General features: G+C 36.7%; 1 protein-coding gene across 6 annotated transcripts; it reads right to left on the reverse strand.

The window, feature by feature from the left end:
- Positions 1–3,597: 3,597 nt before the first annotated feature.
- Positions 3,598–22,947, reverse strand: LOC111160928 (putative P2Y purinoceptor 10). 6 transcript variants are annotated; one of them, XM_022524326.1, is made up of 4 exons: positions 22,910–22,940; positions 22,078–22,138; positions 21,141–21,233; positions 3,598–5,792 (listed from the first exon to the last, which is right to left on the reverse strand). In XM_022524326.1, exon 4 carries the CDS (start codon positions 5,738–5,740, stop codon positions 4,763–4,765), a length of 978 nt encoding a protein of 325 aa, XP_022380034.1. In that variant the 5' UTR covers positions 5,741–5,792; positions 21,141–21,233; positions 22,078–22,138; positions 22,910–22,940; the 3' UTR covers positions 3,598–4,762. The 6 variants fall into 6 exon arrangements, with proteins under 6 accessions (XP_022380034.1, XP_022380029.1, XP_022380032.1 ...); XM_022524321.1 differs by lacking the exon at positions 22,078–22,138 and having other exon boundaries at positions 22,910–22,947; XM_022524324.1 differs by lacking the exons at positions 22,078–22,138; positions 22,910–22,940 and adding an exon at positions 10,239–10,379 and having other exon boundaries at positions 21,141–21,203.
- Between the last annotated feature and the right edge of the window lie 3,337 nt (positions 22,948–26,284).

Below are 26,284 nucleotides of genomic sequence, written 5' to 3' on the forward strand. Positions count from 1 at the left end.
TGGTAGTATACCACAAACTACCTCTCCAATTGTTACAGTCCCATGGGACTTAAAATTGCAAGCCCCATGGGTCTCCAGAGTCAGGTGATCAAGAGACATCCCTTAGGCAACAGCCACAAAAGTCAGCTCACCAAATGTAAAAACTTGGGCACAAGATATGTGTGGAAGTTTTCTTCCAGAAGATATTAGTGCTCTGGAGTGTGACAGAGGGAGAATGAAAAAGTTGTTTCCACTGGCTGCAGTGAGGTAAAGGAATACAAAGGTAGAAACTTCTGTAAAAAGGGGAAAAAAAGGAAAAATGGAAACACAAAAATAAAAAGGAAAGGAAAATAAGGAAAGTAAGAATAAAAAAAAAAAAAAGATGGTGCCTACTAACTTTAGCAGTGAGGAAGAGCAGGAAGATGTTGTCTGCTTGCCTCTGTCCCTAAAGAGTATTAAGAGTATTTCAACAGATACTTGACCCTCACACCAATGTCCTAAAATTTACAAAGCAATCTCTTTCACATAAAGTCTAGGCACTTTTCAAGGAGCTGCTTTGGACTGAGCCCTAAAATGAGTGACTGCAAAGGAAGGCTTTAAGAGCTGTTTCTCAGTTTGCCACAGCCCCATGGGTTTCATGGTGTTGAGGCTTGCTGGTCTTCAAAGCCAGATGTTTTTGAGGTTTGTCTCTCACATATCAGTCTTAAAAACTGGGCTGCCCAATATGAGGTATAAACATTTTGCTCCTCAAGTTGAAGTTCCAGATTTTGAATCTCTCTCCACCCCCCACCCACCAATTGTGGATCACTGAATCAGGGCAAGAGTTTATGGTGATATTGCCTCTCAGCTTTCCTTACCCACTTTCATGTGGTTTCCCTTTCATTTTCAAATGTAAAGGGGTCACTCTGCTAGTGTTTAGTTTTTAATTTTTGTCTTTGTTTTCCCCATAGAAAAGTATTCTATATATAGCTCTAGATTTGATATGTCCTTGATCAGGAAACCTGCTAGTCTATAATAATAGCTACTGGAATTTTGCTATTACCTTTCCCCATAATAGCCAATTTGAAGTTGAGTTTCTGTGAACCAGTTGTTCTCTTTCCACTTTATCAATTTCATACATTGAAAATTCTCAAAATATCTTATATATTCATGTGTGGTAAATTTTGAACCCTGGGAGATCAATTAACTCTTTCAGAGCCTTAGAGGATAATAGCATACTTTTACTTGTAATTACATATTGAATTTGTAATGCAACTAAAGCCTTAGTATTTGGTCTAAAGAGTTACTATAAGTACTTACTACTTAAAAGCAGAATGTAGTTTTAATTTTGTATTATAAGCACTAGCTTTACTTTTATGGTGGGTTATAGTCCTGTAAAATGTGCAAAATAATATAAGGAAAAACAGATTTACTTACAGTAGCAATTTTATAGTAGGGAAGTTAAATTTTCAAATAAGAGTATTATGCTTTAAACATATGGCCACGGTTGCCAAACTGTGGAAAGAACCAAGATGCCCTTCAACGGACGAATGGATAAGGAAGATGTGGTCCATATACACTAGGGAGTATTATGCCTCCATCAGAAAGGATGAATACCCAACTTTTGTAGCAACATGGATGGGACTGGAAGAGATTATGCTGAGTGAAATAAGTCAAGCAGAGAGAGTCAATTATCATATGGTTTCACTTATTTGTGGAACATAACAAATAGCATGGAGGACATGGGGAGTTAGGAGAAGGGAGTTGGGGGAAATTGGAAGGGGAGGTGAACAATGAGAGACTATGGACTCTGAAAAACAATCTGAAGGGTTTAAAGGGGGGGGGGGGGGGGAGGTGGGGGGAACCAGGTGGTGGGTATTAGAGAGGGCACGGACTGCATGGAGCACTGGGTGTGGTACAAAAACAATGAATACTGTTATGTTGAAAATAAATTTTAAAAAATGATTAAAAAATAATAATAAAAACTATAAATCCAAAAAAAGAGTATTATGCTTAACATTTTTATAGAAATGACCACATGCTACATAAGAATAATTCATATAATATGATAAGTGTTATATCTGTACTCTGCACTAGTATATAAAGCCTTGTAAAAGTGAACAGTATAACCAAACATGCATAAACTGCACTTAAGATCATATAGATTGTTGTACAAAGTTATTTTATCTCTCAAAACTTCTTCCTTCTTTTTATTAAAGCTATCAGGTTAAGGAGTCTTTTATCAGTATTATAAGATTCTGAATGATATCAAGGGTATCTAAGTGGATTTTGACAAGGATCTTGCAAAGATATGGAGGTAAATATATAAGAAAATTTTTGGTGACTTTTCGAAAAGCTGATTCAAGGAGATAAATTTTACTGTCTTATTTGTCTTGCATCATGTCTCTGTAGGAAACATACAGATAAGTGTTAAAATTGCTGTCCATTGTAATAACTTAAAGCAATCTCACCAATTTACAAAGGTGTTATCTCATAAGATCAAATATTGTCATCTTTCTGCCAGCATTGTATAAGACATCCCAGTCTTTAATACAATTCAAGAACCAACCATTACTTGCTTCAATGTTATATTTTTCTCTCTCATTACAATAGGAATTCATATGTCAAAAAACCCAAAGATTCCACTTTAATCGTGGCCAGATGGAAGGTACATATATTAATTGGCCCACTAATATACAAATCCTGTGTTCAAACCACTATCTCTAGGCAGCAATTTCAAAGTAGGAATGAGTATTTAGAACTGAAATACCTTTCTCTGCAAACAGCAGGATGTGTAATTCTAAATAGTTTTCTTTCAAAATTAAATTCTTTGAGTGAGGCATCTTGACAGTCATCCTGATAATGCTTCCATTAACTCCAAACATATCTGGAAAACTTCTTTAAGCAGTGCTTTCAGATGCAGGTTAATAAAGCACAAGAAAACCAGTTTCATTAATTAATAATTACAGAATTCTTTTCCTCCCTAGAAGCCTTGTTCTTCTTTCTTTTAATTTCTCTGTTTTAGTTTTCCCTCCTTCCTTCTCCTCAGCCAGACTGTTCAAATGGATATTCTGAAGAAAACCACTTCCCTTCTCCTTCCTGCATGCAAAGTATCTACGCTATTTACATTTCAAGCGTAAGTGTTGAAAGTGGTGTATTGAGTTTCATAAATACCAAACTGAAAAGCTGAGGATTGCCTATACTCAAATCCTCTACAATGGCTCTGAAATAATAGATATAACCCCTAGAAAAATGAAGATAAAGAGATTGCCAGAAGGACACACGTTTTTCTCCCATTCATTTATGATGTGATAATGCTTTCTCTTTCTAATGAAATTCTGTGAGCTCTATTGACAGAACTTTCTTAATAAACACAAATTTGTCAATGTTCAAAAAGAAAGAATTTGGGCAAGCTCCAAAAAAATCTAAATTTCACAGAATGTTCATTTCTCCAATTTTTTTTGCGGCCCTCTCCATAGCAACATTAGATATGTCAACTAAGTCAAGAGAAACAACAACAACAACAACAACAAAAATAAACTCTTTGGACTACATCAGAATAAAAGATTTTGCACAGTGAAGGAGACAAACAATAAAACAAAAAAAAGCAGCCTACTGAGTGGGAGAAAATATTTGCAATGATATATCCAATAAAGGGTTAATATCCAAAATATATAAGGAACTTCTACATCTGTCAGCTCTATAGCCTTCTTTCTTTCATCTATTTATGGGTTCTGTATGACCTACATTAAGCCCTAAAATATATTTGGTAAGACATCATGAACAATGTGGGTCTCCTATACCCCTAATCATTAAACTGTAGATTGGGACAGTATTACAAAAAAAACAAAACGAAACAAAACAAAACAAAAAAACTATTTATCATTTGATACTTTGTAACCAGAAGTTTGATCTGCCATTCCCATAACCCAGACTTTTCACATAATCTCCAGCAAATTGTGTAGAAATGGCCTAATCTGATGCAGCTTAGCTTTGGTCTGTGTCTTCACCATTTAACTCAAGTTTAACATTGACTTAGTAAAAGTAACAACACAAATAGAGGGAACAATTTAAGCATATGCAGTGTATACAGAACTAATTTTACCTCACCACTGTTCGTCCTCAGGCAAGTTACTTCCCTTTCTGAGGTTGTACGTACTCATTTGTATTGGAAATTTCCACAAGTTTATTAGAATGGTCATATGAGATGCTTGCTATATTGTGATAGTACCTAAGAAATTGATAACCCAGAATATAATAGGCATCCAATATATTTTCAGTGAATGGAAAAATTTCCATGCCCTTTATTCAGTATTAGGTTTATGGCCCTGAAATTTATGCATACACTACTTCAATTGTCACTCCCCCTTACCTGTGCATTTATTTCTTAGAAAAACTGAAGAATTTTATTCTCATTCACAATTAAAAGTCTTCATATAAGAGATTCACAGTTTGGGAAAAGAATCGTGTATTTATTGCATCTTATTAACAATATATTTACTAAAGAAATGTTTAAGATAAAATATCTAATTTTCATTTGATTGAAAACATCTGTAAAATTTGAGCTAGGTCTCTTAAGAAAGTATCTTGAATTTCAAAGAGGAAACTGGCAAATTCTATCTTCCTTACCTCTCCCACATTTCTTACACACTGTCATCCCCATTACATCCCTGTGACCACAACTATTACACAACAAGACTTCCATTGTTCCTAAATTTCCGTTAAACAAATTGTCTGGTCATTCTGGCCTTTGGGAAAAGCTAGGAAACATAGTTAAATTCATAATTGAAGAGTTATTTTATGTTTAGCTAACCATTGATGAACCACTCTCTCTGCTCATAAGGCGGGAACGGATCACAGAGCTTCCATGGCGAGATAGCTGGTCACGGAACTCTGAGGCCATGAAATAATAGAGAATTGGATCCAAAAGACAGCAGAGACTGGCAAGGCACAGACAAAAAGGGTGGAAATAAAGTGTGCTTTGGACAATGGGACAACTACTAATGATGGTTTCCTTCACCATAGTGTAAAAAATAAAGTTAATATGGTAAGGAGTGAAGCAGATGAAAAAGACTGCAGCACACATAAAAACCATCCGCAGTGCTTTCTGACGCTCACTGATTCCTTGGAAAGCCACTGGTGGCTGTCTCAGGGATATAATAGTTTTCCAAGTACACCATGCGATGATAACCACTGGGACAACAAATCCTGCCAGCTCAGCAACAGTAATCATTCCAACCAAAGCCACTGCATTCATTTTCTTATAACCAAGATCAGCAAAACAGGACTCAGTTTTGTTGCCTAAGTAGGTGCTTCTCAGAAGGGGAAATGGCAAGCAGGCAGTTCCCACGATGATCCAGATGGCAGCACTGATGCCCACATCGTACCTACGTTTCCAGTTTCTGGCCCTAAAGGGCTTGAGGAGAAAGAAACATCTCTGAAGGCTGATGCACGTCAGGAAACAAATGCTTGCATACATGTTGAGATACTTCAGATAGAAGCACAGCAGGCAAAGGGCCTTCTGGAAGGGCCAGTGGTGACTGATGTAATAGTAAATCCGGAGGGGTAAGGACAGTACATGAGCAAGATCAGCCACGGAGAGGTTGATCATGAAAATGATGGCTTTATTTTTTTTGCTGATGAAGCGGCACAGAACCCACAAGGCTGCACTGTTGGCCAGAAGACCAGGGATGAATATGAGGATGTAGGTGCCTGCATAGAGGGAGTTTTGAAATGTCACATTAGTAGTACTGCAGTCATTGCTGGTACTGTTGCTATCCATCTTGAATATCTCAGTATACTCATCAAGGTAAGCAGTGGAGTTATAATTCCTGCTTGATCAAAGAAAAAAAGAGTATAATGACTAAACAGTTCTATAGCCAAATCCAGATTCCTTTTTATACTTGAAGAGGCAGATTATTAGATTTAGAAAAAACCTGTGTTCAGATGAATTGGCAGATGCTTAAAGAATATCTACTACTGATCCAAGGTCACCTAATGAATCAGGAAACCATGGGGCTGTCTTCAAACTGCCCTCCCAAATTGTCTAAGTTGTGTCATATAGGCAAGGATGTCCTGAAATACTTAGTTTCTTTTTCTTACCACAACAAAAAGGGTATGGCACTTCAGTCTTTTCCTTTTGCGCCCAAATTTTTCCTGCCCCAAAGCCTGTTCATTAACACTTGCAATGATAGAAATCCAACCTTGCCTTTTACATCCCCTTTCTTCTCTTTTGGGTTCTGACTTCCTACCTTGGTACTACAGCACTTGAAAAATGGCCCTGCATCTTTAGCCTACATTGCTAGTATGCTAGCTGAGTTTCAAGACTTGGGAACCCTATCTTCTTAACATTTTTTCACAATAGCATAAGTGGTTCTCATGCACATTGTCATTCTCTCTCGGCTTAGGTCTTATACCAATTTACATGAAAAGGATCATTAATACACAAATTCAGAATCTGAGCTAGGAATTCCCTTTAGTGATCTGAAAAGGAAGAGACTAATTTTCTTGCTAAGAATTCTGTACTGGTATGACATCATGGACATGGTAGATTATCCAATGGACACAGTACGCATTGATTAGGGAAACAGTAAAGTAGGCCATAAAATCATTTTTGGAAACAATTTAAAGCTTAATACTTTTTTTTTCATTAAAATAGTCATCATAAGAAGAAAAAAAATGCGAATGTCCTTAATCTTATTTTATGCTTTAGTGTGTTTTTTATTATGTAATAAATATAGGACATGGGGAATATAAAGTAATCTTTAGGGCTTCTCAAGTTCTGGTCATAGATTTATGCAGGTTGCCTGCAAGTAAAAGAGAGCAACAACTTTATTATTTTAGTTTAACACTCTTGTAGAATTTTAGACTGGAAAGAACCTTTAAAAGATCATTTAATTCAGCCTTCATATAATACATAGAAGTAAGGCCAAAAGGGAGGCTTATTAAGGCCACAAAGCTACAAAACAGAAGATCTGGGACTTAAAATGGGAGTACAAGATACCTAATCCTTATAAACACCCTTCTCTTCATTTGTTTTCCTCCCCAAAACAAATTTTTACAAACATAGCTTCTGTTTATATTGCAAGCATGTTTACTGAATTTAGGGATAGAAGTGGTATACAGTAGTGAAGTTGTTTCTTAGGTTAAATAACATTTTTATTGTCTTAATTGTTTCTTTTTTGTTTTATTTTGTTTTAAGTACATTTACAAAACAAAGGAATGTTTTGCTTTTAGATTCTCCTCATAAGTAACAGAATGACTTCCTGTATCACGTTTTAAGTCCTATTCCGGGGAATAGAAATGTGGATTAAAAGCAGAACCCCAAATGATTAGTTCACATATAAAAATGTCAACATTGTGAACTACCATTATTCTAAAGGGTACTTTCACTTTCTCTCCCCTAATATTTCATCCTTGCTACTTGACTTGTGATACATCCTAAAAAGTCATGCAGTTATCTTGCTTATGTATGTATAACTTTGAATAGAAGGTGAAGGGTTGTTCACAAGTGAAAAGAATAAATAATTATCACGGTGTGACTATCAGCAATGTATCCCAGAATCTGCAATGACATTTTTCACATGCATTATCTAATTTCATTTTTATAGCCATCATCAGAAGCAGATACTATTATTATTACTCTTGTATTGCATATGAGGTAACTGAGGTTCAGAGAGATGCAGTTAATTTTCTGGGGTAACAAACCTAGAAAATAGTAAAAATGAGATATATTATTATCACTTATTTTCTCCAAAGTCTATGAGATTTCCACTACACCACTTTCTTCTCTCCGCTTAGGGGGGACTACTTAATAGAATGAGGCTCATGACATCTGGGGGCACATTATAAAAGAACATTTTTAATCCCATAGTAGGAGCTTATAATCTTATAACACTAGAATTACTCTAGTTAGGTTATTATAATATAACTAAATACCTGTCCCCACGAATATCACCCATCGCTCCTCAACACCCACTTCATTATTGACATTTTTCTACTATTATCTATTATCCATGCAAAAACTGTGAGAAACCAAGGAAAGATTCATCAAGTGCACTACAATTCCAAGACCTGAGAACATCTCACACCCACCCAAATCACACTTCCACTTTTGTACTGTACAGACATGGGTATTTGTTCCTGCTTCAGTGGTGTAGAAAGTTTCACTTACTAAAGAGAGATGTTCCATCCACACCCATGTGTTAAATAACAGAAACTAATTAAGCCAGAACAGCAAGCTAGAGATCAAGTTCAGACCTTTTGTGTGGGTGGGGAAGTGGGGAGTTTATGCCTCTGCAATTCACAGTTTATTGTGAGCTTAGAGATTGGCATGGTCTACTTTCCAAAATCTCTTCTCCAGACTGAAGGGAAGATAGGATGGTTTTGCCAAATCTGGTGCCAAATTTTGTGACAATTAAATGTAAAATTCCCATGGTAGGGTGAAGCTCAGGGAATTTGGTTTGGATTGGGCAGAAATATAAACTCTTATGGAGCCCTGGGTGTTATACACAAACAATCATGGGACACTACATCAAAAACTAATGATGTACTGTATGGTGATTAACATAACATAATAAAAAAGGAAATATAAGCTCTCTCATGAAATATTTAGCTTGCTGTGGAAAATCTGTGACATTTCTGAAATTTAAGAAAGGAGAACAACCTAAGAAGCCACTAATAGAAAAATACTGAATTAGAAGGGCAAAGGTCGGAGTACATTCCTTCTCTGTCTTTGCTTCTGCCACTGTTTCTCTCTCTGTTGTTGATTATTTCTAGTTGGCTTGTGCCACCTATGTTGCCAATTTTTTTCCCCTTCAACCTAGATATATCTTTGGTTCCTGTCTCAAAAAATGTGTAAGTTTGGTGACTCACTCCTGAGTCTGATCTCCCTTCTCAGTAAGTGTCATGACTCTCCTCCCAGACACTCAAGCTGAAAAGTGGGGATTTAGCTAACCCCTATCACTACATTTCCTCCATATCCAGTCAGAAACCAGGCGGTTCTCCCTTTGAAATATCTCTCCAATCCAAATATATTTCTACTGCTGCCATCCTAACATAGGCCACTGTCACCTTTCTTCTTGACAACTGAAACAGATTGATTTACCATACTCCCCACACTCCAGTCATAACCCCTGCAGTCCATTCCCCATACTGTGTCTAGCACTAACATTAATTTGCACTACCATTTATTGAGGGCTACCATTTATTCACAGGCTAAGCATGCTTCATGTATTATCTCATTAATCCTCATAGCAGTGCTAAGATTATCTCCATATCACTGGTGAGGAAACTGAGACCAAAAATAATTAAATAAGTTGCAGCAAAGTCACAAAACTTGCTTTGTGTAGAGGTAGTATGTTAGAATTGGAATCTATGCTTGTTTCCATATTTTCTTACTTTTGTTGTGGCACTTATTAACTCTTTCTAACACTTTCTATACTGTAGCCCAGATAAACTTTCTTTGAAATATGTCATTCTCCTCCCTAAAATCCTTTGCTTGCCCTCTATTATACGAAGGCCAAACTTTTCACCATGTCTCCTGTGTCCTTCAACATCACTTCATTCCATTCCATTTTCTTCCTCATTCTCTATGTTTCAACTACACTGAGATGTTTTCAGTTTCTAGACCAAGCTACTATTTTTTCCTGGCGAAGGTCTCTGCACATTTTTTCTCTGTCTGGAGTTATCTCCCTCCAGGTCTTCACATGTCTGGTTCCTTTTAATCTCAGTTTGCAGGTCAGAAAGACCTTCACTACCAGTACTATCTAGGTAAACCTGCACATCATTATATACTCTCATGCTCTGTCCCTTCTTTCATAGCATCAACATTTGTAATTGAAATGTTTTGTTTACTTGTCTGTTGGCTTTTTCACCCATTGTGCCATTAGATTCATTAGTGTCAAAACAAGATATGTTAATCACTCTATAGCTAGGACAGCCTGCTACTTAAGAAGCACTCATGGAGAATTTGCATGATGGATTGAACTGTAGACAGTAGTTTAAAGTCCCTGTTTGGAAGCATTAAACAAAAATGCAAACTTGGATGTGTTAACTAATACATTGCTTCTGCCTTCTATTTCCCTATGATGTTGTCTCCTTATTTGCGTTATTATCATCAGTATTCCTTACACCTACCCTTTTCAACTTAGAAAATTCATACCTGTAGAAGCTTGAGAAAAATGCAAAATAATTAATTTAGAAATAACAAGTCGTCAGATATATCCTATGGGTAGAAACCAGCACCATTCAAAGTCTCAGAGTATCATTAAGACTATTACCTGGACTTCATGAAGAAGCTAGTCCTTGTTGTCTACTTCTAAGAGCACTTAACCCTTTATTTTTCTTGGCTGCCATTCTGCAGAGGGTAAAACTGCTTCATCTCATCAGCAAATAACTTCTTACTTGCCCATGCATAGGAACTGAAAGGAGAGTGAAAATGTTCCGTCTCTAGTCACCAAAGCTCTCCACACATTAAAAGTAAGCATAAAGGAAAAGATAACTCTATATAGGTTTTTATTTCCCATGGCTTTTTGAGGACTCTGGCTGCCTTAATCAACATATATTTAATACATGCAATCTTATAAACTCTGTGCTAGGCCCTGTAGCAAATACAGAACTATCTGCCATAATCTCTGTCCCTGAGAAGCTTCCGGTCTGGTGGGGGAAATATTTTTAAAATCTCCAACATCATAATCAGTGCATGACAAGAACCATGGTAAATGGCATAAGTGTTAAGAAATCCTCATATTATCATAGCATCATCCCTCTAAGGTAAGTGAGACAATAACCAGTAACTACCCCACTGTAGTGTTTAACTGACAAAGAGATGCATTCATGAACAATTAAATACCTTGTTCAAGGTCACCTAGGAAGAACATGATTGAAATAAGACCAGGAGTCAGAATTGTGGGCCTCTTAATGCTCTTTTTGCAATGTCAGTCTGCTTCTATTGAATTCTGAAATATAGAGCACATCAATCCAGAAGAGATGGCACTTGTTCCAAGCCATCTGCATTTTCTTATTGGTCCCTGTAGGGACAGGGTTGGAAAGAAAAATAGAAATGATGTCTGAGGAAAAGATAAAGTTAACTTACTTTGCCTGAAGTATACACTATTGAATTTAAATCCTAATAACCCTTTAAAGTTTTGGTCAAGTTTCATCTTTTCAAGAAAACCTGCACTGAGTATTACCAATGCTATTCATCTGGGATTCAGTGGATTATGATTTCATACAGCAAATTAAAATTATGCTACATGTATCTAGCATGTTGATTGCTAAGAATGTTGGAGTGAGGTGGGAAATTTCATAGAAGGATAATGTATGATTGTTGTCCTCAAAATGTTTATAGATTTTTAAGAGGGATAGACATAAGAAAAATTACCCATAACAGATTTTTAAAACCTGCTATGAAAGAGATAATGAAGTTTCTATGGGAGTAGAAATGAATACTGCACAAAAGAGGAGGATTGGAAGTTCAACTTAAAGGTAAATCCATTTTCAACAAGCAGTTTGGGTGGGCAGGATACAAGAGAAGAAATAGTAGAAGAATGACAGCAATGAATAGACAGCATTCAAATATCCTGAGGTTAACAAATGATCTATAGAAAGCAATAGTAAGTGTTCTAGTATAGCTGGAAAACAGAGTGAGATGCTGGGGAAGATGAAATGAGAAGTAAGAATGGGAGAAGGTAGCAAAAGGAAAAAGAAATTTAAAAAGTAGATGCAGCCCAGTCATGGAGGATTTTAGGGGGAATCATTGAAGGATTCCAGGAAGATATGTCATATTACCATGCTGATGTTTTAAAACAATCACTCTGGCAGAAATGTAGAAGATGGATTAGAAAGATGGGACATAAGAGACAGGAAGTCCATATCAGCTGGGAGTTTATAGAGTGACTAACAGTTTTGTTTGCCTAAGACTGGGGGTTTCCTGAGACATAGAATTTTCAGTGCTAAAACTATGAAAATCCAGGGAAATAGCACAGTTGGTTACCCTACTGGTGCAACAGTTGAAGTAACAACAAAAACAACAACAAACTTGGCAAGGCAGGAATAATAGAATTTCAAGTAAAAATCATGTTTGCAAATAGCCAGTTTGGAACACCATTTGACTGAGGAGTCAAAGATACATTCAGTTATAGAATGTGTGAAAATTTATAAAAAGATATCACAGTTTTGCACTTTTTCAAAGCCTGTTCAGATTACCCTTAATACAGGATTTTTCAAATTTGTACTCTTTGCCAAACTTCATCAATTCTTTTTTTTTAATTTCTTTTCAGTGTAACAGTATTCATTGTTTTTGCACCACACCCAGTGCTCCATGCAATCCGTGTCCTCTCTAATACCTACCACCTGGTTCCCCCAACCTCCCACCCTCCACCCCTTCAAAACCCTCAGATTGTTTTTCAGAGTCCATAGTCTCTCATTGTTCACCTCCCCTTCCAGTTTCCCTCAACTCCATTCTCCTCTCCATCTCCACGTGTCCTCCATGCTATTTGTTATGCTCCACAAATAAGTGAAACCATATGATAATTGACTCTCTCTGCTTGACTTATTTCACTCAGCATAATCTCTTCCAGTCCCGCCCATGTTGCTACAAAAGTTGGGTATTCATCCTTTCTGATGGAGGCATAATACTCCATAGTGTATATGGACCACATCATCCTTATCCATTTGTCTGTTGAAAGGCATCTTGGTTCTTTCCACAGTTTGGCGACCGTGGCCATTGCTGCTATAAACATTGGGGTACAGATGGCCCTTCTTTTCACTACATCTGTATCTTTGGGGTAAATACCCAGTAGTGCAATTGCAGGGTCATAGGTAGGGCTTCCCTAAACTTCATCAATTCTTGACTCTCTAACATTATAATTAAGTTTCACCATAGTAGCTTGCATCATACACTCCCAGAGACGTGGAGTATGTAAATCCCCCCAATTCTGATGGTCCAACCCAGCACCCACCCTTATCCTACTTCCTCCCTTACTCAGCCTATAGTAAATGGTTAAACCAACTACTCTCACACATGAAACCTCAACTTCCTTGTTCATCATTCTTCTGCTGTACCAGACTAGCAATGCCTAAATCCCAGATCAAGTCCACAATTCATTTTCTTTCTTACTATCCAAACTGCTGAATGATCCTATTAAAAATACTAGGCCTTATTTGGAATGACAACACTAGAAATTTATGATCTCCAGCCTTTGATTTTTTTTTTTTTGCTCCATTATGTTTTTCCATTTTCATGGTGGCCATTCAGCACCTTTATAACTCACTGAAGCTTTTTCTCTCCTACTCTGTCATTCCCCCACCTTTCTTGGCAGAGAGTGTTTTTAAAGTTTTTTTTTAATTTTTTCTTTTAAGATTTTATTTGACAGGCAGAGATCACAAGAAGGCAGAGAGGCAGGCGGAGAGAGAGGAGGAAGCAGGCTCCCTGCCGAGCAGAGAGCCCGATGCGGGGCTCGATCCCAGGACCCTGGGATCATGACCTGAGCCGAAGGCAGAGGCTTCAACCCACTGAGCCACCCAGGTGTCCCATAAGTTTTTATTTAAATTCTAGTTAGTTAACATAAAATATAATATTAGTTTCAGGTGTACAATATAGTAATTCAGCACTTCCATATAACACACAGTGCTCATCACACAAAGTACACTCCTTAATCCCCGTTGTCTACTTTGTTCATCTCCCCACCCACCTCCATTCTAGTAACCATCACTTCGTTTTCTATAGTTAAGAGTCTGTTTCTTGATTTGTCTCTCTTTTGTTGCCTTTGTTCATTTGTTTTCTTTCTTAAATTCAACATATGAGTGAAATCATATTGTATTGTCTTTCTCTGACTAATTTATTTTGCTTAGCATTATACTCTCTAGCTCCATTATACTCTCTAGCTCCATCCATGTAAATGGCAAGATTTCATTCCTTTTTATAGCTGACTAATATCCCATAGTGTGTGTGTGTGTGTGTGTGTGTGTGCGTGTGTGTGTGTGTGTGTGTGTGTGTATCACATCTTTATCCATCCATGAGTTGATGGATGTTTGCACTGTTTCCATAAATTGGCTATGGTAGATGCTGCTGTAAATATCTGGATGCATGTATCCCTTTGAATTAGTATTTTTGTATTCTTTGGGTAAATTCCCAGTAATCCAATTGCTGGGTCATATGGTAGTTCAATTTATAATTTTTTGAGAAACCTCCATACTGTTATCCAGAGTGGCTGCCCCAGTTTGCATTCCCACCAACTAACTCTTCAGCAGAAAGTCTTAACTTCTCAAATCACAGAGAAAATTTAGGTTATTGGGTGAGAAGCAACTCAATTTCATCTACTGTCTCCCCCCAACACAAATAATCTTAAGTATAGCTACAACTTTCTTACTTCCCAACACAACTGCCTTTCCTGTTGCTCAAGATGAATTCCCATGCTCTTAATTCATTTTATATCTCTCAGGATCCTCTTTTATTAATTGTTCCCTTTTCTCTAGGTCATCATGCTCTTCTCCTTTCTCAGTTGGATCTTTTTCATCAAGTCTCACCAAACTCCAAAATAATTCTTCTCTTGTGCATTCATCTTATTCTATGTCTTTGCACTTTCTTCTGTTGTTTCTTTTTATTTTTTATTATCTTTTAATTTTAATTCCAATATAGTTAACATACAGTGTTATATTAGTTTCTGGTGTACAATATAGTAAATCAACAATTCTATACATTACTCAAAATACTTGTTTACATTGAATATTTCCTTTTCTTCACTCTCTATTCTTTATGCACTTCAAGGTGGTTTATATACCTTACAACCTCACTGAAACTGTTAGCAAAGTGACAAGTGGCCATCATGTTGCTAAATCATGCAGGGCTTCTTAGCTGCCCTGGACACAGTCTGACCACTTCCATCTTTTTGCAAAGTTCTCTTCCTTTGGCTTTCAAACAAGAATTTCTTAATTCACCTCTTAGCTATTTGTCCATTTATACTGAGTTTCTCTCATGGTTTCTTTTATTTTTTCACATCCTTTAAATATTTGTTTTCCCTGGGTCTGCATCTTCTCTTCTTATTCATCATCTTCATGCTGAGCAACATCACCTACATTAATGGCTTATTCCCTGACATTTTACTTATCTGCCACTATCTATCAGGCTTCATAGAATAATCTTAGACTCTTACTCTCTCATTCAATTAACCATGTTTTCTCTCCCTCCCTCACTGTCACACTCTCTCTTCCCTCTCTGAGTTATTGAAACACTAACTGATCCATTTCCCTTGAAGACTGCCCTGTTAAAATCTATTATCTACTCTGCTGTCAAAATAATGTATTAAAAATGCAAGTTGGGGCTACCATGTCACTATAGGAATTCCTTTAATAATATACTCACTGCATTATATCAAATGTTTCCATTTATATCCATGTTTTTAACTAAACTATGAGCACTTTGAAGGCAAAAAACACATCTCACTCATTTTTAAATCACTAGAATCTAACAGAATGACTGGCACATAATCATTCAGTAAATATCTTTAACTGAAAAAATACTCTGCTTTATGACAACTCATATTGTTTAACTATATATGGATCTCTCTACATTGGATTGTGAGGTCAGAGGTCATACTCTAAATTTCTTTATTTCTTTCTCTCTAACTCTAGAACAAGGCTAAACATACAACACTCTTAAAAGAATTATTTTAACTGGCCCATGTAGGGATTAATTATAAGGACTTAATTTCCTTGTTGTACACTCAACTCAGCTAACCAAAACCATACTGACAATATGTTCAGGCAAAATTATAACCTGTGAAAATACCACATCCTCAGCATATATTTTAGCCCTTAGCTCTGCAGATGTGAGCCACCTAGGTAGAGATAAGAGCAGAATGTCATGTGCCTCTAACACCACCCTTATAGAAGTAAATGCCTCTTGGTCATTCCAGTTCAGGTTACCTATTGCTTACACCAAAGGCCAGAACCATGGTAGGAGATGCCTCTTTTACAAGAGGGACCTGATGACAGGAGCCAACCCCAAAAGGGAAGATTCTTCCTAGATCCTGTCTCAGAAGCCAATATTTTACTCTTTCTCAGGGTTCTCTCTCAACTTTCATCTTTTCCTTGCCCTGGGAAACCCTATTAGGACTATCTCCTTCTTTGTACACGTATAGAACTTTTATATGGACTTATAGCCTCCATATAAAATGTAGTCTCTCTGACAGAGGACTTAGACTTTTATATTCCTCACTTTGCTTAGCAGAAGGTTAGGCATGCGATGTGGTAAGTGTTCAGTTCATTTACATTAATTTGCAAAGACAAGAATATGGAGAATAAGCACATATTAGTTGAGCTTTAGGCAGCTTTACTTCTAATATCTTTACCATGAGCTACTCTCACAATCAACAGTCATAGTTTACTCTGCTACTGAATATATGGTCAAGGCAAGGATAATAAGGCCGGAGTCTAATAAATCTGGATGCCTAAGAATTCCAAAGCATGCCACCCTAGATTTTTATTTAAAATCCAACAGGAACCCCAAAATCTTAAGTAGGAATATGATCATTAATCTTTAACTTTATGGAAATAACTAAATTTTTTCACAGAAAATAAAAGTATGCCATGTATTTAAATCTAACTCAGTGGAGCTGAGTCCAAAAACTTGGGAGGTACCAATAACATCTAACCCAAGGTATCTTTGCTTCCTAATGCCTAAATGCTGTGATTTTACAAAGGTACAGCCAATGTGAAATTATATTATCATGTCATTGGAATTTGTACCAGACTTCTAAGTTTCAGTGAAGTGTTAAATCCAAGAAGTTTCCACATGCATCCTGTCAGTCACTGTCCAAATGTTATTCATATATTACCTTTAATCCTTGTAAGAGCTCTGAGGAAATTACTGTTATACTCTCTTTACAGATCAGAAAATGGAAGCTCAGCAGGATTAACTTTCTTTCTCAAAGTCAGCTATTATGATTTCCATTGTGATAAGGTTGTTTATGAGCAGAGAACTTTAAAACTCTTCTGATACAAACAGCTTTTTGCACAAATAAAAATTTATTTTAAAGTGGTATTTTTATGGATAAGAGTGTTCATCAAAGATGAAGCTATTCTCAGTTCTAATTCTAGCAATTTTATATCTTTGCATATATGCCAAATGACTGCCCACCAAGTGTCAGGGTAGGATTGCATCAAAACCAAGGATCTTCAGGGAGTTTTGCCTATGAACCCAAACCATAACAGATCTGTGAATAGAGTACTGGTACAATTTCTTTATAACAGTAGCGAGCTCAATATTTGCTGTAGGTTGGAGAAGACTTAAGAGCAGTAGAATATATTGAAAAGAGTACTGGATTTGGAGCTAAGACATTTAGATTCTAGTAACTATTAGATTGTTCTTTGTGTTGTTCTGCTAAGCCTCTTCCCTTGTGTGGTTTTCATTTGCCTCATTATTAAAATAAGACAGTTTGAACTAGATGATTTTTAACTCCTTTCCAGCCCTAACTTGCTATGATTTTATGGGCATGGCCCCTTTCAAACACTGCCTCTAAATAATACTACCAGCACTGACACTGTCACCATTAATGCAGCAACCACCATTTCAACCCATCTACTGATTTATACTTTACAAACAATTATTACACATATAATTACTGTTAATCTTTAGTAAAGGTATGTATTATGAATAATCAGGCCATAGAATATCATTCCTGTCTCACAGATCAGAAAACTGAGGCTCAAAATGTGACTTTATTTACCCAAAGGCATAAGGTTAGCAAGTGGCAGACTGAGGAGAGTGAAACCTAAGCTACTGGCATCAAGGTGATTGCTCTTTTCCTATACAACTCTACAAATCTTCACTCTCTCAGTCCTTCCCTTCTTTTCACCCCTCAGCATTAAGTCATTAATAACATGAAGTGAACATGTTTACCAAATTTGCCTCTCTTATTTTCTTTGATAATAGGGTAGTATGTGGGGTTGTCATCTTTGGAGGAGAGGGGAAAATCAATATGGAAAGTTTTCTGAAGGGTGCCCTCCCACTCTCCATGGGACAACTTTTACAAGCCATTTGGAAACCTAACTTGATTTGTTTTACTTGAACTTTTTTTTTTCTTTAAGCCATGAAATTCTCACATGTATTACCTAAGCCAGTCTGACCACGAACATGGTGTCCTTCATTCAATCACTCACAATCACAGCCAAAAAAGAACAACTGGAATTTGGAACTCTGTTATTTCCTGAATTGATTAGAATCAACTCTAAATCACTTACTTGATGTCAGAAACACTAAGATTTGGATATATTCTGTAAGTCTAGACATTTTTTCTATAAATTAGAAGAAGTAAAAATTATTTTTCTCCCAAAAATGAGTTAAAGCAATTAGACTATTCACAAACAAAATCTTAAATGCTTGAATTTAATTTCCCTGCATGCATCTTTATTAGATTTTTAATCATTTAGGAAAGAGGCCTAATTAGATACCATTTTTGCAGTTGGGGCAGTATTTTGGAGGTGGAAAGAATCAGGTTCTTTAGGCAGGACTGGAGTCATATCTTAACTCATTTATCAGCTGACTAGTCTGAAGCAACTTTTTCATATCTCTGGGCTTCAGTTTCCTCATTTATAAAAGTAAGATCATAGTCTTTGCAACATAGATTGCTGTAAAGATTAAATGGAAAATGTACAAGAAATGACCTATTTTCATGTCTGGTACACAGTGACATTAAATAAATGTTAGTTCATTTCCCCTTTACTTGTACAGAAAGTAATCCCCATAGGTTTTTGGTTGGATCCTGTACTTTTCTGGGTTTAGAAAATTCCCCAAAATGTATAGTTGTGAGAGATGGCTAAAATAATAATTCTTAAAGTGGAAGCCTGGAAAGCATGTGTTATTTGAAAAAAGAATATACTTTATTACAGTAAATATATTTGGGAATCAAAATCATTGTTCCTATAATACAAACTATTGAAAGTACAGATCTATAAAACCTTTGTAGTTGTTTCACACATAGTGCTCAGAAAATGTCAATGTAATGGGTAAGTTTTTCAAGGAGTTCAGGGTCTGGTTCCTAGGGAAGCAAGTCCACAATAACCTTGTAGTGACATTTTTAGGTTTCTCAAAGGGAACTCTGGTTTTAAAAGATTGAGAAATAGTGATTGGGTGACAGTGTCATTGTGGAAATCAGATTTCAGAGCTATTTCCCTTGTTTGTTGTTTGTGTTTTTCATTTTAAAAAAAGGAAATTACTTACAAAAAAACTTTTCTGTGATATAAAAGTTAAGTTATTATGATAACATTATTCTGAAAGAAATATAATGGCCTCGACAAAGTTTACTGGGTTCCACTTATGATCTAGATTATATTTCCAGAAAGTCCCCTCTGGTTATATTTTCATGTTATAGCCCTATTACTTACTGCTTAATGATACATAACTCTTCTCAGGGCCTAGGAGCCTAGAGTCGAGTCATTGCATTGTTATGAAGAAAAGTAAAGACTATATTAACTCTCCCACTTATTACAGTTGAGAATATGGAGATCTACAAAAATAAAACAACTTACCAAAGGCTATACAGTGAGCCACTAGCAAAACTTGGACTAGGACAAAAACTTTTTGATTCTGTGTTTATTGATCCATGTACTTCATTACTCTGCCTGTGATACATACAAACCAATACTAGGTGAAAAACTTCCTTGCAAAAGGAATCTGGATGTAAGCAGACTTCTTGACCAAAAGTTTTATAATAAATCACACTCTCTACCAGTCATTGCCCTGACTACTGGAACTCTTAGAATGGTTTCACAACAGACAGCTCTGTTCTCTTTGCTTGAACTGTGACTGAAGGGTAGAAACTGCCCTATTAGGATATCAGTTGACTTACCTTAAACACAACTGGCCATGAAAAGCCACCCCAAATCTCCCAGAAGTAGGCTTACTCAATTTTTAGCCTTATGCTCCACCACTGCCAGGGTTTGAGCAATCTGTACAACATGAACTCAATAACTTTCCTGGTTAAGTTTCAATAGGAACTGATTTTAACTAAAAAGGACCTATGTTCAAACTTTGTATGCAAAGACAATTACCTGAATGCATTACCTGATTCTTGGTATAGTTCAGTCATTTCCTACCTCAGTATATCAACATACCACCTACTTCAGCAGTGAATAATTTTATTGTGTCACAACCAATAAGTGATAAACTCCTTAATTAATAAAAATCACAGTGACGTCCTGCATCCATTTAAGCAATCAAAACAAAAATTTCCCCACTGGCAGGATCTTTGGGAGTGTGACTACTCCCTACCAAAATTACAACAAAACTTATTGTTTTATTCAGAATTATCTTGGTACCAATGGGCACAGCACAGCCCACCTTTAAGAATTCCCTAACAGTAGTTTCCTTTTGACTCAGTCATCTTGACTCATAACCAGAGAGGTTGCTAGTACTCAGAGTAATAAGAAAAATAATCACTTGAAAGATAGGTGCCTCTCTAGGGCTTTGCTAACCAGTAGGGCTAAACTTGGGTCAACAAAGCAACTTATAAAAGGTCAAGAAACACTTCTGAACACACTCTTAAATCACTCGTCTTTACTTTCACATTTGTCTGAAATCAAGTGTGTTTACTTCATTGACTCTCAATTTCCCCATCTGTATTGTGCTGGATTTGAATCTCTAAGAGCTCTTTCAACTCCAAAATCTGTGATCGGATTCCTTTTACCCTGAAAAAACTTACTATTTTTGTATATGTAAAAACTAAACTTATCAAACCAAGCAGCTTATACACAAACTTTTCCTTCATTATGAAACTAGATAAATTATAGAAAGCAAAAATTCAAATACTCTTTTTCTGGCTGAATATGTCAAGTTGTCCCAATAAATCTCACAAAACTGTATTTGTTTATTATTAACATTTTTTGCTATCTTCCCTGGTTGATGGAGAAACAAAGAGCCCTCATCAAAAAGTGAGCTGCATGACATACTCTATGCTCCTTGAGTAATGGCAGTGACTAATGGCATTAACTGACTTTGTTGTACTCTAGTTATCCTCAAGGGCAATCAGCATTGATCCTGCTGTAAGAAGTCTGAAAAGAGAAACCAGGGACCATTTTAAATTTGGTTAATGGTCTCACATCTTCCTCCATCCTGGATCTTCATGCCCCACCAGTCTTCCCACATGGAACAATCAATTCCCAGATACTGGGCTATAACTTACCCTGGAGCCTTGTCAGGATTAGCACTCTTGTTTCTTTGCAGGGAGCTGAGGGTGAAAGAGCTTAACTCCGGGTGGCACAGATCCTGCTGATAACTGACACATTTGTTGTTGAAAGAGGAAGTTGAGTTCATTTGGTGTCTCACCACAGAAACCTTATTTGCACAAACCAAAGGTAAGTCCCTTGAGCAGATGACAGTACTCAAGTTTTATTTCATTTTTATTTCATTTGTACAGAGAAATTCAAAGTATGGGTATGGAGCCCAAGTTTGTGCAAAATCATATAATAACTGCATACTAGCCTTCTTCACTGTTCTTCACCTTATCTCCTTCCACCAAAACATCCCTGTCTATCTGGCACACTAGAATCTCTATGGAAAGATAGGATTTTGAGGCAAAATATGAAGAGAGTTTACTTTAGAACAAGAAAGTTGCAACTTCTTCAAGCCTGAGGTCACAGAGTGAGGAAACCTCAAAAATCTAAGACAGAATTAACAGCAGTAAAACCACCTTTGCTACATTCTTCCCTCCACATGGAGGCTCTTCCCTCAACCTCTAATCCCAAAGGTCATAATTTAATGTGTAGGTTAGTTATTTTTGTTGATGGTTTATCCCCTGTGTATACTGCAAACTGATTGAGGGCAAAGATCATTTTTGACTCATATCTGTATTCCCAATTAGTCTAGCACAAAGACTTTTTGTGTTTATTGAATGAATAAGTGAAGTAATGAATGAAAAAAACTAAATGCATGAATAAATAAATAAATAAATATTGCTGATTACAGAGTCTTTCTCAGTGTACTAAGATTGTGGTCTTCATGTATGATGTTTATGGGGCTTTATCAGTATGCAAATAAAGAAAAAATATACACCTGTGGATTATAATGTTCCAAGTCTGAAAGTAGTTATGAAAAAAACAAGGCTTGCAAAGCATACAAACCTCTGTGGGCATGTAAGGGAACCACATTCAGAACCCAGGGCCAAGAGTTGCAAAGAGCCTTCTGGGTAATAACCATAGCAAAGAGAAAACAAGAAAGTACAGTGGGTTAAGTTGAAAAGTAGCACTTTAATTTATAGATTAAAATAAATTTTAAAAATTGGATGACAACATTTATGTAGACTGGACATTTTGTCAAACTAGATCTGCAGCAAACTCTCCTTATAAAACCAGAACCATTCAAGAACTAGATGAAACCATGACTAACACTCAGAGATTTCTAATACAAATTTTAAGGTTATTAAAAGTTAGAAAAGATACACTTTCAGCACTAGAAACTAAGAATTTGAACTGCTTTATGAAAATACCATGACTCGTGAGGACTGTCAAAAGGAAAGGATACCCATTCTGGCTGAGGTATATCAAATGAAATATGCTTGACCTTGCAATTCCCTTCTTAAGTCTGACTTCATATATTTACCCAGCTTGAATCTGTCGTTAATTTAGTTTTCTGACTTCTTCTACTAAAAGAATACACTGACAGTCCAACACACATTTCAGTCCACTTGGCAGTTCTGTTCCTCAGCATAAATTATTAAGTTGGCTTTCTCATAAAAAATCCATTCTTTGTGAATTTGAGCCCACAGTGTGAGCCAGTTTTTTTGAGGTCTGATTATTTTCTGGACAAAGAAAGTTCCAGACTTGTTGAGCTTTAAAGCCAAAACCTGAGACAGTAAGAGAAAAAGATCCCTTTCCTGATAATTAGCTATTGTCACCTCCCACCTTCATTTCACAGAAAAAAACTTAACATTGCTAAGAAAACCGGCCAGCTTACCTCATTTCTCTTTTGCATGCAAGTATCTCTCTTTTCATTGGTCCTAAAAAAGGAACAGAAAGTTTCTCAGAAGTCAGTGACCCAGTTTAGGCAAAGACAAATTCAACTCAGATGAAGTTTTGAGTATTAATTAAAAGGAGTAAATCTGAGGATAAACCAAAAAAGCTGATAATTGAATTATCTCCAATTAACTTTTAGAAGAAAGATTTTGGTTATTTAATATCAATATCAACTCAAAGTAATAAATATTCAATCATAAGAGTCTAAAAAATAGTACATATTTCATATTTTGCCACGGTTCTGAGCTCCCCTCTTCTTTGTATATATATCCCCTCAAAATTTATGTTTAACTGATACATAATATCTTCCCTAGGCTGGGGTAAATTTATGAGTTAGTGCTTTAAAGGCTTTGGGTATTCTTTAATAATATGAGTAGATTAGGAGTGATAGCTATCCTTAAGAACATTATTCATGAAAATATGCTGTGTTTTTTAGGAGGACACAAGACTACTACCTGATTTTAATATTATGAAGAACTAAATATTTCCCAACCAATTGGTTTGATTTAATTTGATTCTTATGGATACTAATAATTGGGTCATATATGTCTTTTTTTTTTTTATATAGTCTGCTGAAAAAACTGGAACTAATTTACAGTCTACTGGGAGCAAATTTGGAGATCTTTTTATGGTAATTTTTATTATCATCTTTCATGGCTTTGTTTTAATGCCCTTGTTCATTTTTTCTTTATTATTTTACACCTACCATTTATTTGTATTATCTTGCTATAATATGCATCATTTTAAATGATTTTCAATCATTCCTGGAACAATAGTGAAACAAATAATTTTTTAAAAAGAGTGGATGTGATTTCAATCCCTTTTGTGTTACAACTAGTGAATATTAATTGATATAGATAAGCAGTATTCAACAGTTTCCCATATCTGGAGAGGAAATAATGGGGGAGATAGCAGAGTAGGTGGATCATAATCTCACTTCATCCCATGGATACAACTAGATATCACTCACATTTGTGTATATAACCCAGAAAATGATGCAAAGATTAGCAGGGGGGAGAAAAAATCTCTACAAAAGGTAGAGAAGGGGCCACATCAAAAAAGTTAAGAAGAGTGAAGATGTGGTTTGGGAGTGAAATCAATCATGGCAGTCCATGCTCAGTAGGAACCCGGTGACACAGAGAAGGGTGAGAAACACACTATCCCACTGGGGAGTGTGCATGGGGAAGACAAATACCCAAAATATTCAATCTTGAAGACAATAGGGTGAGAGGGGCCAAATTTCATGAATTCTGAAGCAGGAATTAAAGTCTAGAACATTAAAAGTTATCAGGATTAGCTCTGGATGAACCTGGAGGGTATTAGGAAGCTGAGTCCCAACTCTAAATAGAGAGCACAAAAAACAGTCAGAGGAGCTAGAGCCTTGAAGCAGAGTTTGAAAAACGCCAGAGGCAGACAGACAGGAGAGTTATTTACTCATCTCAGTATGGCCGAGAAAGGCAGGGATCATGGGAAGACCCTTTCAGGAACAAAGTAGCTGGCAAATGACATTTCCCTCCTCTGTACTTCAGCATAAACCCACAGTCACCTGAGAGAACAAGCTCAATGTCAACAAACTCTACCTAATTTGCTTACAGCAAGTTCCATGCCCCCATGCTTCTCAGATCTGTCCTTGCCAGTCACTTTTGCCTCAGTCCCAGTGCTGCAGGTTAGTTCCCTGGAAAAACTGTATAAACCCCACCAACAATTTGTCTCCCATCCTATGAGTTTTGTGAAAATTCATTTCTGGTGACAGTGGCAGCAGCAGGTCTTATTCTGCAAACAGACTGGGGCACACCTTCTTAAAATTTGCTCCACCCAGATGGGGACAAAACACAGCCCACAACAAGCAAAAAAAGGCTCTTCAGACAACTGAATTGAGGGAAAAAGTGACCAGGGTTCAGCAGGAAGGCACATGCAACATACATAGGAGATAATCTTTGAAGCACTACATCCCAGGGAACAGGTGACACTGCACTGCAGAGAACTGCAGGACACCTTCTTCATAAAGCCATTACCTTCAAGAACAGGAGATGGGGTTAACTTTCTTTTTTTTTAATCTTTTTTTTTTATTTATTTTCAGCATAACAGTATTCATTGTTTTTGTACCACACCCAGTGCTCCATGCAATCCATGCCCTCTCTAATACCCACCACCTGGTTCCCCCAACCTCCCACCCCCCACCTCTTCAAACCCTTCAGATTGATTTTCAGAGTCCATAGTCTCTCATTGTTCACCTCCCCTTCCAATTTCCCCCAACTCCCTTCTCCTAACTCCCCATGTCCTCCATGCTATTTGTTATACTCCACAAATAAGTGAAACCATATGATAATTGACTCTCTCTGCTTGACTTATTTCACTCAGCATAATCTCTTCCAGTCCCGTCCATGTTGCTACAAAAGTTGGGTATTCATCCTTTCTGATGGAGGCATAATACTCCATAGTGTATATGGACCACATCTTCCTTATCCATTCATCTGGGGTTGACTTTCTTAACACACAGAAACAGACACAGAGATTTAGACAATATGAGGATACAGAGGGATATCTCCCAAATGAGACAACAGGACAAAAACCACAGCAAGAGACTTAAGTGAAACAGATGCAAGTAATTAGTGTGATAGAAAATTTGAAGTAATGATCATTAAGATACCAAGTGTGGAGGACATCAGAGAGACTCTTTTTTTTTTTAAAGATTTTATTTATTTATTTGACAGAGAGAGAGAGAGAGAGATCACAAGTAGGCAGAGAGGCAGACAGAGAGAGGGGGAAGCAGGCTCCCCGCCGAGCAGAGAGCCCGATGTGGGGCTCGATCCCAGGACCCTGGGATCATGACCCGAGCTGAAGGCAGAGGCTTAACCCACTGAGCCACCCAGGCGCCCCCATCAGAGAGACTCTTAATAAAGAGATCAAATGAATCAAACACAGATGAAGAACACAATGAAGGAAATTAAAAATACACTTGATGGGAAAAATAGCAGGCAAGATGAAGCAAATGAATGAATTAATGACCTGGAAGGCAGAGTAATGGAAAGTAATTGAGCTGAAAAAAAAATGAAAGGAAAAGATTGTGCAAAATGAGAGTAAACTAAGGGAATTCAGTGACTCCATCAACCATAACATTCACATTATAGCCATCCCAGAAGAAGAGCTGGAAAAGGGGGCAGAAAATTAATTTGAAGAAATAATAACTAAAAACTTCCCTAATCTGGGAAATCCAGGAGGCATAGAGATTCCCCCCGAAACACAATCAAACCAGGGAGGTCCACATCAAGAGACATAGTAAAGAAAAAAATTTTAAAACAAGAGAGAAGATAGT

This window comes from Enhydra lutris, unplaced genomic scaffold (genome assembly GCF_002288905.1).
Source record: "Enhydra lutris kenyoni isolate GAN:26980312 unplaced genomic scaffold, ASM228890v2 scaffoldscaffold79, whole genome shotgun sequence".
NCBI classification, from domain to species: domain Eukaryota; kingdom Metazoa; phylum Chordata; class Mammalia; order Carnivora; family Mustelidae; genus Enhydra; species Enhydra lutris.